This window comes from Aquarana catesbeiana, linkage group LG03, assembly GCF_042186555.1.
Source record: "Aquarana catesbeiana isolate 2022-GZ linkage group LG03, ASM4218655v1, whole genome shotgun sequence".
Classification (NCBI taxonomy): Eukaryota; Metazoa; Chordata; class Amphibia; order Anura; family Ranidae; genus Aquarana; species Aquarana catesbeiana.
The window spans coordinates 130,189,584-130,208,551 of record NC_133326.1 but is presented as its reverse complement, the minus strand read 5'-3'; the positions used below and the strand labels follow the sequence as shown (position 1 = coordinate 130,208,551).

At 43.2% G+C, this 18,968-nt stretch overlaps 1 protein-coding gene across 4 annotated transcripts in view; it reads right to left on the bottom strand.

Moving 5' to 3' along the window:
* The window catches only part of SHANK3 (SH3 and multiple ankyrin repeat domains 3), a 605,848-nt gene that overhangs the window by 104,805 nt on the left and 482,075 nt on the right, over positions 1–18,968 (bottom strand). For all 4 annotated transcript variants that reach the window (XM_073619226.1, XM_073619225.1, XM_073619228.1 and 1 more), the window contains exons 15-16: positions 2,916–2,991; positions 1,315–1,397 (exon numbers count right to left, since the gene is read on the bottom strand). In XM_073619226.1, the coding sequence (XP_073475327.1) occupies positions 1,315–1,397; positions 2,916–2,991 (159 nt within the window). The remainder of the gene's footprint in view (positions 1–1,314; positions 1,398–2,915; positions 2,992–18,968) is intronic.

Here is an 18,968-nt window from a genome sequence, read left to right as displayed (position 1 = left end):
GATGACATATACACATACATAATGTACAGCTATTAAAGAAAATTAACACTAACTCACTAAACCATTCAAAATGCCATCACCAGTGCTGTAAATCTGTTATAAGCAAGTGTTACAGTCTAGCATCAACTTGTGATTGAGGCTTTCTAGCAAGCTTTTCTCAACAGCCTTTCTCAACCATGGTTCCATGAGAGGTTAGTCAGGGTTACTAGAGCAGTGAGAAATTTCTGCCTCACAGATAAGTAACCATTGACAACAATGATCTTTTTAGCTGCACTATATTACCAAAAGTATTAGGACTCCGATCTGTCCACAAGGTTTAAGAGTGTGTCTATGGGAATGTTTGACCATTCTTCCAGAAGCGCATTTGTGAGGTCAGGCACTGTTGTGGACAAGAAGGCCTGACTCCGCTCTAATTCATCCCAAAGGTGTTCTATCGGCTTGAGGTCAGGACTCTGTGCAGACCAGTCAAGTTCCTCCACCCCAAACCCGCTCATTCATTTCTTTAAGGAACTTGCTTTGTTGCACTGGTCCAAATCATTTGGTGGAGGGGGGATTATGGTGTGGGGTTGATTTTTAGCGGTTGGGCTTGGCCCCTTAGTTCCAGTGAAGGGAACTATTAAGGCGTCAGCATACCAAGACATTTAGGACAATTTTATACTCCCAACTTTGTGGGAACAGTTTGGGGATGACCCCTGCCTGTTCCAACATGACTGCGCAGAAGTGCACAAACAAGGTCCATAAAGACATGGATGAGCGAGTTTGGGGTGGAGTCCTGACCTCAACCCAATAGAACACCTTTGGCATGAATTAGAGAGGAGACTGTGAGACCGATCTTCTCGTCCACATCAGTGCCTGACCTCACAAATGCGCTTCTGGAAGAATGGTCAAACATTCCCATAGACCCACTTCTAAATCTTGTGGACAGCCTTCCCAGAAGTGTTGAAGCTGTTATAGCTGCAAATAGTGGGCAAACTCAATAATAAACACTCTGAACTAAGACTGGGAAACTATTAAAGTTCATGTGCGTGTAAAGGCACGTGTTCCAATACTTTTGGTAATATAGTGTACCTATAATAGCAGGATTCTTTCCAATGACCACAAATGTAAGGAGCATTTTTCCCAATGACCCTCATGCAAATGTACCATGTACAGTAGATATACGTAAAAAAATATTAGCAGGAGTTCCCTGAGACTGTAATGTTACTTCAAGGGTTCCTTCATGTTAAAAAGGTTGAGAAAACCTGATCTATAAGCACTATGGCAGTGTTGTACAGGAGATAACAACCAAGCAAAATAGCACGTCAGCAGAAGTACCTTTTGCTCCACGTAACACAAAGCCAAATCCTTCCAATTCTCTCTTCTGCAACCGGGCAACTTTCTCTTGGATGACATAATCACTGCAAAAATGAGCAAAAGAGGTAAAAGTGAAATCTGCCACTGCTCAAATAACTGATTTTGCTGGTAAATAATGTGCATAATCATCCACTTAGACACAAGCACTATATTTCATTAACTCTCTGCCATGCTGAAGTATACTCTCAAATGTTAACTCAATACATTTATACATAAACTTTCTTTTTGGTAACAACCCAGTTTATTCAGCAGTCTGCACCTCTACCATGGATGCATTTTAAATCTGAGGGTAACATACAATAGACAGTTATATAGTACCAGTGTATTATGTGCATTTGACTGTAATGCTGATCTTTTAGCTTCAATATTTTTTGAGTCACTATCCCAGAATAATTGTGTAGATCAGGAGTCCTGACTTTACTTGTGACATTCTTTCAGGTCAGAACAGAATCAGAGGTAGCTAGGCAATTAGCCTTTTCAGAAGGAGGTCAGCAACCGCAGCCTATGGATTTTTTTCATGACAGGTGTCTTTAAGGTGGCAGGTACTGGATTGTGCTTACAGTTATGTATCAGATATGTTATTTAGACCCATTTAGGTCTATAACCACACTAACAAGCACAGGAATGAAAGCACTAGATCTGTTGCATGTGGTACTCCAGTTGAATTTAACCCAAGGCTATATAGCTGTAAGCAGCAGTGCAAACTAATAATAGCTCTCTTACGGTTAAAGCACTATCCCTCCTTACAATATTAAAAATCCATTCTGTCCCACATTTCCTTCAAATATTAAATATACTATGACATTAGCCAGCATAGCCAGCCCAATAGAGTGTATTCCCTACTGAAGTCTGCACCAAGTGACACAAAGTGTGCCTTATATGCAGAAACCCAGGACATTAGTATGACAAATATTACAGGACCTAATCTGTCTTTTTTTGTTATAATTGGAGTTCTGTAATTACAGAAAAGCACCTATACAGTGGTACCTTGGATTATGAGCATAATTCATTCTAGAAGAATGCTTGTAATCCAAAGCATTCGTATATCGAAGCGAGTTTCCCCATAGAAAATAATGGAAACTCAGATAATCCATTCCACAGCCACTGCTATTGTTTGCAGTACCACATGTGGCCAGAGGTGGGGGGTGCCAGAGACACTCGGAAACACTCGGAGACCACTTGGATGCACTCGGAAACACTCGGAGAGGCTCAGAGACACTCAGCGATGATGTGTTTCCAAGTGTTTCTAAGTGCCGCCGAGAGGCTCCGAGTGTCACCGGGGCCCCCGCACCTCTGGCCAAATGCGGTACTGCACACCCCAGAGGCTTGAATCCTGCTCGTCTTGCGAGGCAACGCTCGCAAACCGAGACAGGATTTTTTTTTTAAAATAGTAGCTTGTATTGTAAACCGTGTTACTCGCAATCCAAGGTATTACTGTAATTTAGTTGTCTACTATTAACTACTTACGTAGAAGATGAAGATGTTACATTCTTCATTGGTTAATTCTTTTTACCATACATTTTTATATATGCATGAGCAGACTAATGGAATCAATATATTACCTGTGGGAAGTGAAAGAATCATATGAGCCAACTGTGTAGTGCCTGAATAGACGCTTTGTCCGATCTTCACGGGTTTCTGAAAGATAGATCAGGGTCTGTTATGTATGAAAAACTCACAGAAGTATCTTGTTAAGAAATGATCACATTGCTTTCACATGGCGGGTCACTTAAAAGACTTTAGAACCCAACTGAACATCTTTACTTCTTCAGTGCAAGAGTATATTTGAAACAATAGCAAGTCCAGCATTGACAACAGTTTCCATAGTAATTTGTCCAAACACCTACTTAATTCTGGTTGCCTGCTATTCTCACATGTATGTTGGCTATCCCTGCTAACAAGCAGATGTGGTAGTCAACTGTTAAATTGTGAGAAACAGATGCGTTTCACTACCCCTTTCACACTGAGGCGGTTTTCAGGCGTTTTAGCTCTAGAAATAGCCTCTGAATAACGCCTGAAAACTGCCTCCCATTCATTTCAGTGTGTCTTTTCACACTGGGGTGGTGCGCTTGCGGGACGTTAGGAAAAGTCTTGCAAGCTGCATCTTTGGGGCGCTTTGGGAGCGGTGTATACACCGCTCCCAAAACGCCCTGCCCATTGAAATGAATGGGCAGCGCTTCCAAAGTGCCTGAAAAGCGCCGCAACACGGGAGTTTTTAACCCCTTCTTTGGGAATAAAAGTGCTCCGCCAGCAGGCAAAAAGCGCCGCTTAAACAACTCTAAAGCGCCACTAAAACGAGCGACGCTTTAGCACTAACGCACCTGCGGCTCTGTGTGAAAGGGGTCTAAACTACTGGTAATAAGTAACTCATTTCTAGAAATATGGTATTCAAGCCCAACTCTAGCTATAACATCTGGCTTTGGACAGAGTAGAAAAATGTTAATGTAAACCTATCCCTCTCCCACTCTAGGGTCAGGGGCATAGTTGGGATAGAAAAAGACAAGGGTTAAGCCCCGTTGGGAGACATCGGCGGTTCAATAAAAACCGTCTGACATTCGACCCATGTGTATGCCATCCTGTTCAACACAAGCCATTTTGCCAGCTTCTGTCGGAGAAATAGCCTCTGAATAACGCCTGAAAACTGCCTCCCATTCATTTCAGTGTGTCTGGGTACCACACCCTTCTGGGCCAAATCTCTTTTGTTTGTTCTAGAACCTGAAGGCCAGGATGTCCACATTTGGTTTTCTCCACTATCGAAAAAGATTCTAGAAGATCTTGGGGTGCAGAGACCACTCCCCTGGGTCTAGGCACTGGTGACTTAGAAAGTCTGCCTGCCAATTGTGCACACCAGCGATGTGGACGAAAGAGAAAAGAAAAAGCTGGAGTGTGAATTTTCAACCAGGAGAGGATCAAATTTCTTTCTCTTAGGGCAGCTCGGCTTCCATGTGTGAGACCTTAAAGTGGAGCTCCACTCCCCCCCCCTCCACTGCCACATTTAGCACTTTTTTTTTGGGGGGGGTACCTGATTTTGACAGGTACCCATTCCCACTTCTGTGTAAGGTCGCCGTGGCAATCTACGAGTATGTCCAGCCCCTTCTCTTTCCCCCCACTGCCTTCTGGGACACACAGGTCCCAGAAGACAGCAGGACCATTTGCAAAGCGCTGCGCGACTTGCGCATGTGCAGTAGGGAACTGGCTGTGAAGCCTGAAGGATTCACTGCTGATTTCCCTTAGTGAAGATGCTGATGCCTACTCCCGAAGTCAACTGAAGAATGAGCTTGAGTGCAGACATCACTGGATCCCTGGACAGATAAGTGTACTTATATTAAAAGTCAGCATCTACAGTATTTGTAGCTGCTGACTTTTTTTTTGGGAGGGGAAGGGTGAAACTCCTCTTTAAAGCAGTAATCTTCTTAAAATTCTGGAGGAAGGAAAACTCTTAAGACAGTGAGAGGACTCGAGGGCAGACTTTTGAAGTTGATTAACTAGCCCAAGGTTTGAAGGAAATTAATTATTCTTTGGATGTTACATAGCTACATAGTAGGTGAGGTTAAAAAAAGTCCATCAAGTCCAACCTATGTGTGTGATTTTATGTCAGTATTACACTGTATATCCCTGTATGTTGTGGTCGCTCAGGTGCCTATCTAATAGTTTTTTTTAAATTATCGATGCTCCCCGCTGAAACCACTGCCTGTGGAGAGAATTCCACATCCTAAACGCTCTTACAGTAAAGAACCCTCTACGCAGTTTAAGGTTAAACCGCTTCTCTTCTAATCTTAGTGAATGGCCACGTGTCTTATTAAATTCCCTTTCATGGAAAAGCTTTATGCCTATTGTGGGGTCACCAGTACGGTATTTGTACATTGAAATCATATCCCCTCTCAAGTGTCTCTTCTCCAGAGAGAATACGTTCAGTGCTCAAAACCGTTCCTCATAACTAAGGTCCTCTAGTCCCTTTATTAGTTTTGTTGCCCTTCTCTGGACTCTCTCCAGTTCCAGCACCTCATTCCTGAGGACTGGTGCCCAGAACTGGACAGCATACTCCAGGTGCAGCCGGACCAGAGTTTTGTAGAGTGGCAGAATTATAGTTTTATCTCTGGAGTTAATCCCCTTTTTAATACATGCCAATATTCTATTTGCTTTGCTTGCAACAGCTTGGCATTGCATGCCATTGCTGAGCCTGTCATCTACTAGGACTCCCAGGTCCTTTTCCATCCTGGATTCCCCCAGAGGATCTCCCCCTAGTGAGTAGATTACATTCATATTTTTGCCACCCAAATGCATTCATTTACATTTTTCTACATTAAACCTCATTTGCCAGGTAGTTGTCCACCTCATTAATTTGTTCAGATCTTCTTGCAAAGTTTCCACATCCTATGGAGAAGTTATTGCCCTACTTAGCTTAGTATGGCCCGCAAATACAGAGATTGAGCTGTTTATCCCATCCTCCAGGTCGCTTATGAATAAATTAAATAGAACAGAACCCTGGGGGACCCCACTTTCCACCCCGGACCATTCCGAGTACTCCCCTAAGTATCACTACCCTCTGAACTCGCCCCTGTAGCCAGTTTTCAATCCATGTACTCCCCCTATGGTCCATGCCAACTGACCTTACTTTGTACAGTAAATGTTTATGGGGAACTGTATCAAATGCTATTGCAAAATCCAGATACACCACCTCTACGGTCCTTCCTTTATCTAGATGGCAGCTTACCTCCTCATAGAAGGTAGATTGGTTTGGCAAGAACGAATCTTCGTGAATCTATGCTGATTACTGCTAATGATACTGTTGTCATTACTAAAATCTTGTATATAGTCCCTTATTATCCCCTCCAAGAGCTTGCATACAATTGATGTTAGGCTAACTGGTCTGTAATTCCCAGGGATGTATCTTAGCCCTTTTTTAATAATTGGTGATACATTGGCTTTTCTCCAATCATCTGGTACCATTCCAGTCAGTAGACTGTTCGTAAAATTACGAACAAAGGTCTGGCAATTACTTGACTGAGTTCCTTAAAGACCCACAGGTGTAAGCCATCTGGCCCCGGCGACTTATTAATGTTAAGTTTTTCAAGTCTATTTCTAATTCTGTCCTCTGTTAGCCATGAGGGTGCTTCCTGTAACATGTTATGAGGATAAACTTTGCAGTTTTGGTTACTGAAGCCCCCGATTCCCTCGTGAAGACTGAGGAGAAGAATAAATTCAATACCTTCGCCATCTCTCAATCCTTAGTAACCATCATTCTTTATGGGACCAATATGATCTGACCTCCATTTCTTACTATTTATGTACTTAAAGAATTTCTTGGGATTTTTTTTAATCTCCTCCGCTATATGCCTTTTGTGTTCTATCTTAGCCGCCCTGATTGAACCCTTACATTTCTTGTTACATTCTTTGTAAAGTTTGAATGCGGATGATGATCCCTCAGCCTTGTATTTTTTTGAAGGCTTTCTCCTCTGCTCTTATATGCATTTTTATGTTGGAGTTAATCCACCCAGGACTTTTATTAGCTCTTGTAGCCTCCTTGGCGGTTTTCCCGAGTGTGGCTCGGGGTTAAAATTCAGGACCATTAGCGGTAACCATGAGCCACACTCGGGATTACATCGCAGGATCCTGGTGCCTCCTTACTTACCTTGTCCCCGGGATCCTTCGATGTCCCCTGCAGTGTCCGAGGGCTCCGTCCTCCTCCGAAGCCTCTCCGTGCCAGGCTCCGTTCCCTGCGAGCGTCGCGACGCAGGGGGGCGGAGCCTGGCGGCAAATTAAAAAAAAAGTCAAAATCATAACACATACAGTACTGTAATCTTACAGATTACAGTACTGTATGAAATGATTTCACTTCCCTTTTGTCCCCAGTGCTTTGGCCCATGCTCTGCATGCAGTTTTATATGATATATACTATTCTTTCTGCCTGGAAACTGGAGATTGTCCATAGCAACCAAAAAGTGTCCCTTTACGTCAAAAGTGGCTTTAGACCAGCTAGAAAACAGCGATAGTAAATTAGAACACTTGCAGAATTGAGCGATAGTGAATCGTGGGGAAATTTATTTTATTACTATTTATTTTTATTTTTTTTAATTATTTATTTTTATTTATTATATTATAATTTATGTTTTTGTGTTTCAATCTTTATCATACCCAGGATATCTACTAGACTCTGGTTTGGACAGATTTAAGTGTGTTATTGTTAAGATTTACAGACCTACAATATAAAACGCCAAATTTCCATGCAAAATAATTGTACCGCTTTCAGCACCTAAAATCCGAAATAATCATACCGCCAGGGAGGTTAAATGTGTTTCTCATTGGGATGCACTGGCTAATGGCCTTATTTAATATGCTCTTAAAGCATACCCATTTTTCCTCCATGTTCTTTGTTCTTAAGATGTTAACCCAATTATTATCTTCTAGCAAGGATCGTAAATTTAGGAAAGTTGGCTCTTTTGAAATTCAGTGTCTTTATATTCGCCTTATGTTTCTTATTTGTGTGATTTATACTAAAACGAATTGACCTGGGATCGCTGTTTCCTAAATTGCCCTGTATTTCCACATCAGTGATCAGGTCTGTATTGTTGGTAGTCAGTAAGTCTAGTAACGCTTTGTTTCTAGTTGGTGCATTTACCATCTGACTCATTAAATTGTCCTGCATTTAGGAACTAGCGAGCCTTAGATGAATGCCCGGTTTCCTTCCACCGCTGTCTGGATAATTAAAATCCCCCATTATAATGACACTCCCCATTCTTGCCTCTAATCTAAATTGTGATAGGAGGTCCGCCTCCACCTCTCCCCTCTGGTTAGGGGGCCTTTAGCATACTCCCAGTATTACTTTCCCCTTAGTTTCCTCCCTTTGCAGCTCTACCCATAAGGATTCCACCCCCATTTGTACATCATTTTTGATATACAGGCATACCCTTCCCCCTTTTTTACCCTCTCTATCCCTGCGATATAGGAAATACCCTTGAATGGCTTCCAGCCAATCATGAGAGCTGTCGAACCAAGTCTCTGAAATTCCTACAAAATCTAAATCCTCCTCGTACAACAGTAGCTCTAGTTCTCCCATCTTGTCCACCAGACTCCTGCCATTGATTAACATACCATGTAGTTTAGACCAGTCGCATTCTATCTTCTTATTGGGTGCTCTGGGGTTGCAGACAAGTTTGTGGCTGAGAAGTCCCTCAGCAGAAGGTTGTCCAAGTACCCTGTGATATGAATGCCCCGGGTTCACAGAAGATTAAGAAGTCAGGCAAGCACTTTTGTAAACACCCCGGGTGTAGAGGAGGGTCCGAATAGTAATGACACAAATTGGAAGTTTTGGTTTCCCACAGCAAAATGCAGAAAGAGTTGCTGTGTGGGGAAAATGGGGATGTGTAGATAGACATCTTGTTATCTACTAATACCAGAAATTCTCTTTGTCTGAGAGAAGCAATGACAAGTTTTGCTGATTCCATATGGAATTTTGGTACACAAAGAAATCTGTTTAGAGAATTTAAGTACAATAGTACGGCAAATAGACATAAAAAAGCAAATCTACCACTGGGACAGCCCATTTTTTTCCTAAATATCTTTTCTATAGAATAGATTTCAGTAAAATTGTTGGGAGTTAATATAATTTAAAGATTAGGCCAATCCTCATTTTGTGCACAATTTGTTTTAAGTTATGCGATGGGTGATTTAGTCAGTCTCTTTGTGGCTATAAAGGCTTGCTTTGGCTGTGGAGAGTCAGGTTCTGATAGGCAAGATTCATTTGCACTGCATCAATCACAGTGGAGGGAATTGGACAAGAAGCCATAGCTTGTGGGTCACAAAATTCCTGTTTGGAAAATCCTTGCAGCTTATATAATATATGTATCCTGTCGCTGTCACTGTAGCACTTTTGGCCCATGGAAACCAAAGGTTCCAGGCCAGCCAAAAATTTTCCAAAGACCTTAGACAAAATGTTTTAGAACTCTGCTTTTGTCAGATAGGCAGCATGGTTGCCACCCGCGAGGAATTTGTGTCATGATAGGAGATTTCTCTAGGACAGAGAAACAGCTACCACTCGAGTAGTGTTCTGAGTTTCAGAATGCGTGCTGTTCTGCCTTTTTTCCCAGCTCACTTGTACTTATGAGCCCCAAAATGAGGGGTTCCCTGTTTAGTCATTCACAGAATGGGATAAGGAATGAACGGGTGTGAGTGTCTGCAATGCAGGAGATGATGTGTCTCTGTAGAAGAAGGCAGCAGGAATGGTTCAGGCTCCCCTCCCTTTCTTGACCTGCTGGGCTGCATGCTCCGATAAGGGGGGCCCTTAAAACCCATAACAAGGGTCTGGTATGCATTGGGGGGCCCCATGCTGTTTTTTTTTCTCATCATTTTTAATTGCATTGTTGGCATCTTTCTTTTACACTCTGCTATCATGAGTCATCTGTTGTTAAGGACGTGTCGGCTGGCTTCCCGACCCGCTCCTTAGCAACCAGCTCAATGCGGTAAATTACTGCAATAAATAATGCGGTAAGTATTGCTAAATCGTACAAATACCGCATTCGGTATTTAACGCAAAATTCTTAGTGAATTGCACTTTCACAACTGATTTACCACAAGCGTTATTTTACCACTTTTTTGTCCATTATTTAACTCTTAGTGAATTGACCCCTAAGTCTGGATGGGGGAAAAATGCCAAATTTAAAATTAAGTAAAAATTATGGAGCTGAAAACTTTAGAGACAATTAAAAACATAATGTATCACAATAAAGGCATCATGTGCTAGTAGCCAGAAACCCATCGAAAATATAAGGAAACCCTGTCTTACCTTATCCACAATGCTGGGCCCGTTATAGGTCATGGTCAGCATACCCCCGAAAGGGTCTTCAGAGTCTGAGAACAATAGAGGTGGACCAGGGCCCTGGACCTGTATCATACCCTGCAGCTAACTATACATGTCGAACTTCATGCCAAAGTGAGCACCTAACACAGGATCCATGCCTGAAGAAAACATCACAGGCAAGCCCCACAGAGTGGGGTCCAGGTTTGTTCCTCAAAGTATAACATTGATGGGTACCAATTCAGTAACTGCTAGATAGCTCAGAGCCACAAGCAGTCGTATCTTGATATAAAAATCAGAAGAAAAAACTAATTGTCAAAAAAACAACTAGGAGAAAAACTAGGAGAATTTGTTTCTAGAAACCTAGAAGCTGCCATTGCTATCTGAAAATGCCAGCTGTCTGGTTGTCACAATGACCCAATGTTTTCAGTTCTAGGCAAGTGACATGAAAGATGTATGCAGAGCAGATGGCCTTATTTTCTACATGCTATTTCAAGGTCACTGGGTCAAAAAATGTGTTGAAGTCATTGATTAAGAATTAAAGTCAACAAGTAGCATTTTATAGGGAGATCAAAAAGAAATCTGTCACATGAGAAACAAGCCACTGTATGACAGAACAAAATGTAGCTGTCTCAGCATGATGTTACTGCAGCATTCAGCAGCAGAAGATCAACATCTTTAAAACTTTTGTTTAGCAAAAAGAGCTATCTGCCTGGACACACCAGAAAGATTTTAAAATAGCCATTCCCAGAATTACACTTCCAGACAAGTGTATGTAAAATCTAACAATAGGATTTTCATATTTGTTCCCTTTTGGTCCATTCAATATACACTTAGAAAGTGTTTATTTTTTTTTTTTTTTATATGTGTGATAAATACAAAAATACCTGCCAGAAATCTAGTGCTGTGTTGTGCATTCTGTGGTGTTATTTCAACAAAATAGAGGACAGGAGGAGGTGTTCTGTACTACTAACACAATTCCTGTCATAGAATTACAACACTGCTCCTCCATAGTTACAGTTCAGTGAGCATTGTCAGCCTATAACAGGAAGTGTGTTATTGGCAGGATTACCGCGTGAAAATAAAGGAAAACATTGTAAAAAGAAAGCAAATGCAGACACTGTATACAAGGACTAGTAAGCTGCAATACTTTACAACTAATGCTGCGTACACTTTTCGACCGGACTGGTCCGACGGACTTTCCGACGGACTTTTGACGGACTTCCGAACGAACGGACTTGCCTACACACGATCACACCAAAGTTCAACGGATTCGTACGTGATGACGTAGGATCGGACTAAAATAAGGAAGTTGATAGCCAGTAACCAATAGCTGCCCTAGCGTGGGTTTTCGTCTGTCAGACTAGCATGCAGACAAGCAGATTTTTCAACCGGACACGAGTCCATCGGAAAGATTTGAAACATGTTTCAAATCTAAAGTCCGTCAGATTTTTGACCGAAAAAGTCCGCTGAAGGTCTGATGGAGCCCACACACGGTCGGATTGTCTGCCGGATTTGGTCCGTCGGACCAGTCCGGTCGAAAAGTCTGCCCGTGTGTACACGGCATTAGAAAAGAAAATTTGGCTAATTAATCAACTGCTGCATGTCTAAGCACAGTTTTTGAAGATTTAATTTCAGGTGATATGAACTAAACAAAACTATTCAGAAAATTACTAGCAAGTTCTTCTTAAACTGCATCTATCAACAGAGGTGAATCAAGCAAACTAAATGATAGGTCCACTTAAACTGATTAATCCTACAGCTTACAATACTCTGAGCTTAATTCACTTCTGTTGGCTCTCATGCTGTTCTTGCAAGGCCAAAGTTACTTAATTTGTTGTATGTACAAGCTATGCTATGATTTAAAAAAACTGAAAAGACGGATTTTGTGTGGGCATTGATTTGTTTCCCGTGGATCCTGCTTCTTAGATTTTCTTAGCAAACATTTTTTTTCTTTTATATTCTATTAAATATGGCAGGAAACATAGTTTAGTCATTAGTGCTTCTACCTGGCAGCAGTCGAGCTGTTGGTTTGAATCCCAACCCTGAAATTACCTGCATGGAGTTTGCATCTTCTCCTTGTTTCCTCTGGGTAGTCCGATTTCCTCCCACACTCCACAGACATGCTTGTAAGTTATGTGGCCCCCTTCTAAACTGACCACAGTTCATGTATGTTCATGAATGTGAGTCAGGCAGCCCATAGATGATTTTTTTTTTTTTTTAAACAAAATGAAAAAAAAAATGACCTGATTTTCCCATCCACACATTCGAGGTAGATGGGGAAATCACTCCCACTGAGCTATTGTGTTCTGATAGTGGCAAAACTTCCCCACCATCAGAACACACCGATCAGCACTGCCAGCTGATGCGAATGTAAAAATATATATGTAAAGCACTGTACACATTAACTGTACTATATACAGTGCCTTTAAAAAGTATTCATACCCCTTGAAATTATCCACATTTTGTCATATTACAACCAAAAGCGTAAATGTATTTTTTTTGTTATTTTATGTGATAGACCAAAACAAAGTGGCACATAATGAAGAGGAAGAAAAATGATAAACGGTCAAATTTTTTTACAAATAAAAATCTGAAAAATGTGGCGTGCATTTGTATTCAGCCCCCTCTACTCTGATACTAGGGATGGGCCGAATGGACCCCTGTTCGGTTCGCACCAGAACTTTCGAACGCTGCGAAAGTTCAGACCCCGAATAACGAACCCCATTAAAGTCAGAGTGACCCGAACGGCAAAAATTGTCCCATTTTGATGGCTTATATGCAAGTAATTGGGCATACAATGGTTATAGGGGTCCAGGTCCTGCCCTGGGGGACATGTATCAATAAAAAAAATTTTTGTGACAAAACTTAATATTAAAATGAGCAGTGATTTTTTTTATTTTTAAAGTGAAAACATAAAAATGAAAAATTCCTTCCATTATAGTTATAGGGGGGGGGGGTCCCCTTAGTCTACCTGTAAAGTGGCAGATCTGCTGTACCATGTCTAGAATCTGCTGCAGCAATAATTGCATTTAAAAAGCCCCAAAAAATGACATTTCCCCTGCAAGCTGCCTTTATTTTGCTCAGCAACAGCTGGGGAGCCAGTGTGTATGATGAGGCCACAATGTAGTGCACTGGGAACAAGATTAGAGATTTTTTGAATACATTCTGGTGTCACTTTGACTTTGAATAGAAGTAACGGCCGAGTAAAAATTGGTCTTTGGGTGTTAGTGGCGCCTTCCCACCACAACCCTATAGAGGTACCCTTGATAAAAGCAACAATTGGCCTTGCTTTTAAAAATTGCAATAATATGCACCTGTCAAACAGGTGCAGAAAAATTACTCTCTGGGTGTCGGGGGCCCCGTAAACCTATAGAGGTGCTCTTGATGAAGGCAAAAAAAATTGCAGTGATATTCATCTGTCAAACAGGTGCTGAAAAATTGGTCTTTGGGTGTTAATTGTGCCCATGAAACCTATGCCAAAAACATTCTTCCAAATGAAATGTTTGAACACCCTCAAAGCTAGGCAGCCTCAAAGTCCTGCAGAGATTCCACATCCCAAAAAGACTTAACCAGTGACATCAACATCAGGGGCTTCATAGCTGGTAATCCAGGACTGATTCATTTTTATAAAAGTCAAACGCTCCACGGAGTCTGTGGACAGACGCGTTCTATGATCAGTAACGAAACTTCCTGCGGCACTGAATGGCCATTCTGAAAGCACTCTGGATGCAGGGCAGCTCAACAACTCAATAGCATACTGGGCAAGTTCTGGCCAGTGGTCTATTCTCATGACCCAGTAAGTCAGTGGATCGTCTCCATCTCTGTTTTGGCCCCAAGGTAATTGTCCACCATGTGATGTAGACACTGCCGATGGGATGTGGAAGCTGACAGCCCTGGGTGGTGAGGACTAAAAAAATTCCAAAATATCTCACTTAGGCGGACGCCTTCTCCAACGCTCCTCTTTTGACCAACAGAAGACTCAAAACTACGTTTTGCATGACACTGTAACCTACTGGAGTCAGGAAAAACGCTCAATAAAAGCCTCTTTAACGTGTCCTCAAGAGATGTTATCTTCTGCACTCTCTGTGGGGACGGGATGAGTTCTGAGACCTTCCCCTTATAACAGTGGTCAAGGAGGGTTGCCAACCAGTAATCATCCTTTTCCTGTATGCCACGTATTCTTGGGTCCTTTCGCAGGCTTTGAAGCATGAGGTTGCCCATGCGCCTCAAATTTGCCGAGGCTTGAGAAGCAGATTCCTCGGGGTCATTCAGGATGACAGCATCTGGAACTTCCTCCTCCCAGCCACATACTGCTGCCAAGGGTCCTGGGGTTGGAAAGCCATCACTTACAGATTGATGCATGTCTTCCTCTTCTTCGAAGCCTATGAAAGTGCCAGAATCCTCCTCCTCATCCTCCTCCCCTCGCTCCTCCTGTGTGTTCTGTGACATAGGAATGATGGAGTCTGGATAAAGTGGGCCTTGAGAGGAAAGGAGGTCTTCCTCTTCCTCCTTCTGCTCTGCCTCCAGTGCCCTGTCCATAATGCCACGCAGAGTCTGCTCCAGCAGGAACACAACAGGGATTGTGCCACTGTCACGGCTCACTATCCTTGTGGCCTCCTCAAATGGTGACAATACAGTGCATGCATCCTTAATGATCAGCCATTGGCATGGGGGAAAATGTTGAGGTGGCCTGAGCCTGTCGTTGTGCCATACTCGCACAGGTACTCATTGACGACCCTCTTCTGCATGTATAGCCCCTGCAGCATTGCCAAAGTTGAGATCCACCTGGTGTGCATGTCACAAATCAGGCAGTTTTACAGGCAGGTGGAATTCCCGCTGAATTTCAGCCAACTGAGCACTGGCTGTGTATGACCACCTGAAATGGCTACAGACTCTTCTGGCCAGCTTTAGCACATCTTGCAACCCTGGGTACATATTTAGGAAATGCTGCACCACCAGGCATAGCACATGTGTCAACTTTGCCTGTCTAAGGGCGGACAGGAGGTTTGAGCCATTATCGCTCACCACTATTCCTGGCTCCAGCTGGCATGGTGTGACCCACCTATGGGCCTGTCCCTACAGAGCTGCAAGAATCTCTGTTCTGGTGTGGTTCCTGTCCCCTAAACACACCAGCTGAAGCACTGCATGGCACCTTTTAGCCTGACTCATGGACTAGCCCTCTGATTGCTTAGGGGGTACCTGATGTTTATAGGACAATTCTGCAGAGGAGGGGATGGAGGTGGCAGAGGAGAAGGGGGTAGAGCTCACAGGCCTGGTATCATCACCACCAGCTGTATGGAGATGTGGGGGCAGAGCAAGCTGCAGCACCTAGCCCTGCATCCTTTCGTGTTGCAAGCAGCGTTACCCAGTGTGCTGTAAACAAAATATATTGTCCCGGCCCATGCTTGCTGGACCACGTGTCAGCAGTAAGGTGGATTTTACGGCTGACTGCCTTGGCCAACCATACCAGAACATTTCCTTCCATGTGATGGTAGAGAGATAGAACGGCCTTGCGTGAAAAGTAGTAGCGATTGGGAACCTGACATTGTGGTACAGCACACTGTGCGAATTCATGGAAGGGGGCAGAATCCACCAGGCTGAAAGGCAGAAGTTGGAGAGCCAACAGCTTTGACAAGATTGTATTTAGACATTGGGCATGTGGGTGACAGGGACTGTATTTTCTTACTGCTGCAGCAGATGGTGCAGAGACATTTGTGGGCTATAGTCTACAGCTGGTGGTGTGCTGCTGACAGATGTGCTCCTAGGACCTGGAACACCTTGTGCTATACCATCATCCCTGTCAGTGGAGGCTGCTGAGAGTTAATAGCAGGGGCAGAGCAGGGGCATAGCATGGTCTAGCAGGGGCAGACTGAAGTGGGTAAGGAGGAGGAGGAGGGACAGATTTGTGCCCCTTTTGTGAGGCTTTTAGGTGCTCTTGCCAATGGGCTGAGTGGTTGGACGTTAAATGCCTTGTTAAGCATGTGGTACCCAAATGGCTGGTGTTTTTACCACGTTTGATGGGCCTGAGACACAGTTTGCAAATAGCAATAGTGTGATCTGCTGCAGATGTGCTGAAAAAGGCCCAGACAGCTAAGCTTTGGGGTGTGGGCCGGGAGATAACAGCTACAGAATGTGATGGAATAGGGTGGCTGCTCTCTACTCTTTCTTGATGTTGGCCGCTTTGGGGTTGTGCCACCTCACCTTCAGTTTCCTCCTCTGCTCTATCTGGCATCCAAATCGCATCAGTGACCTCATCATCATCATCATCTCCATCCTCATTATTAACACTGGAGACAACTTGGCAATACGCTGAGGCTGAGGGAACATGAATGCCAATTTGTCTGCCAGTGTTCTCCCCTCTCTCTAGGCTCATGTTCTTGTCAACCTCGACCTCAGAACCAACATCTGAATCCAGTAATGGCTGGGCATCATCAAGGAGCAAGTGGCTGATTCTGTGGTCAAATAACTCAGCTGACTCCTCCATGGCTGATGTTGGGACTATAGCAGGAATAGATGTGGACAAGGAGGCAGGTTTATCCACTCTGGCAACTGCAGGGGAATGCAAATTTGTCTCTGCTTGTGTGACAGAGGATGAGGAGGATGAGGAAGGCTTAGTAAGCCAGTCCACCACCTCCTCTGCATGCTGTGGCTGGATGTCCTGCCTGAGGAATGACTACCACGTCCACCTTTGCCTGTGGACACATTTGTTGCTGGCCCCCTTACAGTGCCAAGGGAACATCTGCCTCTCTTTGTTGTCCTCCCAGACATTATTGGGAGTGAGGGGGCAGTGCTTAAAAGCAAATATAAAGAAGAAGTGGAAAGCTGTACCTAGATGCACTTTAATCAATGTAAAGTGGTATTTGGTGCACTTTAATTTCAGTACTCACGCTACACAGACACACTCCATGAATACACTATAATATACTGCAATATACAAGTGACACACAGAACTATATGGTGTTAAACTTGCAGTAACGCACACAGAAGTGAATGGCGTTAGACTTGCAGTAACGCACAAAACTATATGGAGTTAAATGTGCAGTAACGCACAAAGAAGTAAATGGTGTTGAACTGGCAGTAACGCACACAGAAGTAAATGGCGTTAAACTTGCAATAATGCAGAAAACGATATGGCGTTAAACTATATGGCGTTAAACTGGCAGTAACGCACACAAAACTATATGGCGTTAAACTGGCAGTAACGCACACAGAACTATATGGCGTTAAACTGGCAGTAACGCACACAGAACTATATGGCATTAAACTGGCAGTAACACACACAAAACTATATGGCGTTAAACTGGCAGTAATGCAAACAGAACTATATGGCGTTAAACAGTCAGTGACGCACAAAACTATATGGCGTTAAACTGGCAGTAATGCACAAAAGTATATGCTGTTAAAATAGCAGTAATGCATACAAAACTATATGGCGTTAAACTGGCAGTAACGCACACAGAACTATATGGTGTTAAACTGGCAGTAACGCACACAGAACTATATGACGTTAAACTGGCAGTAACGCACAAAACTATATGGCGTTAAACTTGCAGTAACGCACACAGAATTAAATGGCGTTTAACTGTCAGTAATGCCGTGTACACACGAGCAGACTTTTCGACCGGACTGGTCCGACGGACCAAGTTCGGCGGACAATTAGACTGTGCGTGGGCTTCATCGGACCTGCAGCGGACTTTTTCGGTCGAAAATCTGACGGACTTTAGATTTGGAACATGTTTTAAATCTTTCCGACGAACTCGAGTCCAGTTGAAAAGTCTGCTCGTCTGTATGCTAGTCCGACGGACGAAAACCAACGCTACGGCAGCTATTGGCTACTGGCTATCAACTTCCTTATTTACGAATCCGTCTGACTTTGGTGTGATCCTGTGTAGGCAAGTCCGTTTGTTCGGAAAGTCCATCAGAAGTCCGCCGAAAGTCCGTCGGACCAGTCCAGTCGAAAAGTCCGCTCGTGTGTACGCGGCATAATGCACACAATGGTAAATGGCGTTAAACTTGCAGTAATGCACAAAACTATATGGCGTTAAACTGGCAGTAACGCACACAAAACTACATGGCGTTAAACTGGCAGTAACGCACACAGAACTATATGGCGTTAACTGGCAGTAACGCACAAACTATAAGGCGTTAAACTTGCAGTAACTCACACAGAAGTAAATGGCCTTAAACTGGCAGTAACGCACACAGAAGTAAATGGCGTTAAACTTGCAGTAACGCACAAAACTATATGGCGTTAAACTGGCCTGGCAGTAACTCACAAATCTATATGGCGTTAAACTGGCAGTAATGCACACAGAACTATATGGCGTTAAACTGGCAGTAACGCACAATGCATTGTGTTCGGTTCAGGGGGTGAACAAACGGTTCAAATGACCCGTTTGTTCTCCAAACATCCGAACAACGAAAGTTCGGCCAGAATTTACACTCAGGCCGTACCGTTCGCCCATCCCTATCTGATACCCCTAACTAAAATCTAGTGAAACCAATTGCATTCAGAAGTCACCTAATTAGTAAATAGAGTTAACCTTTGTGTAATTTAATCTCAGTATAAATACAGCTGTTCTGTGAAGCCCTCAGAGCTTTGTTAGAGAACCTTAGTGAACAAACAGCATCGTGAAGGCCAAGGAACACACCAAACAGCTCAGGGATAACGTTGTGGAGAAGTTTAAAGCAGGGTTAGGCTATAAAAAAATATTCCAAGCTTTGAACATCTCACAGAGCACTGTTCAATCCATCATCCCAAAATGGCACAACTGCAAACCTACCAAGACATGGCCCTCCACCTAAACTGACAGTCCAG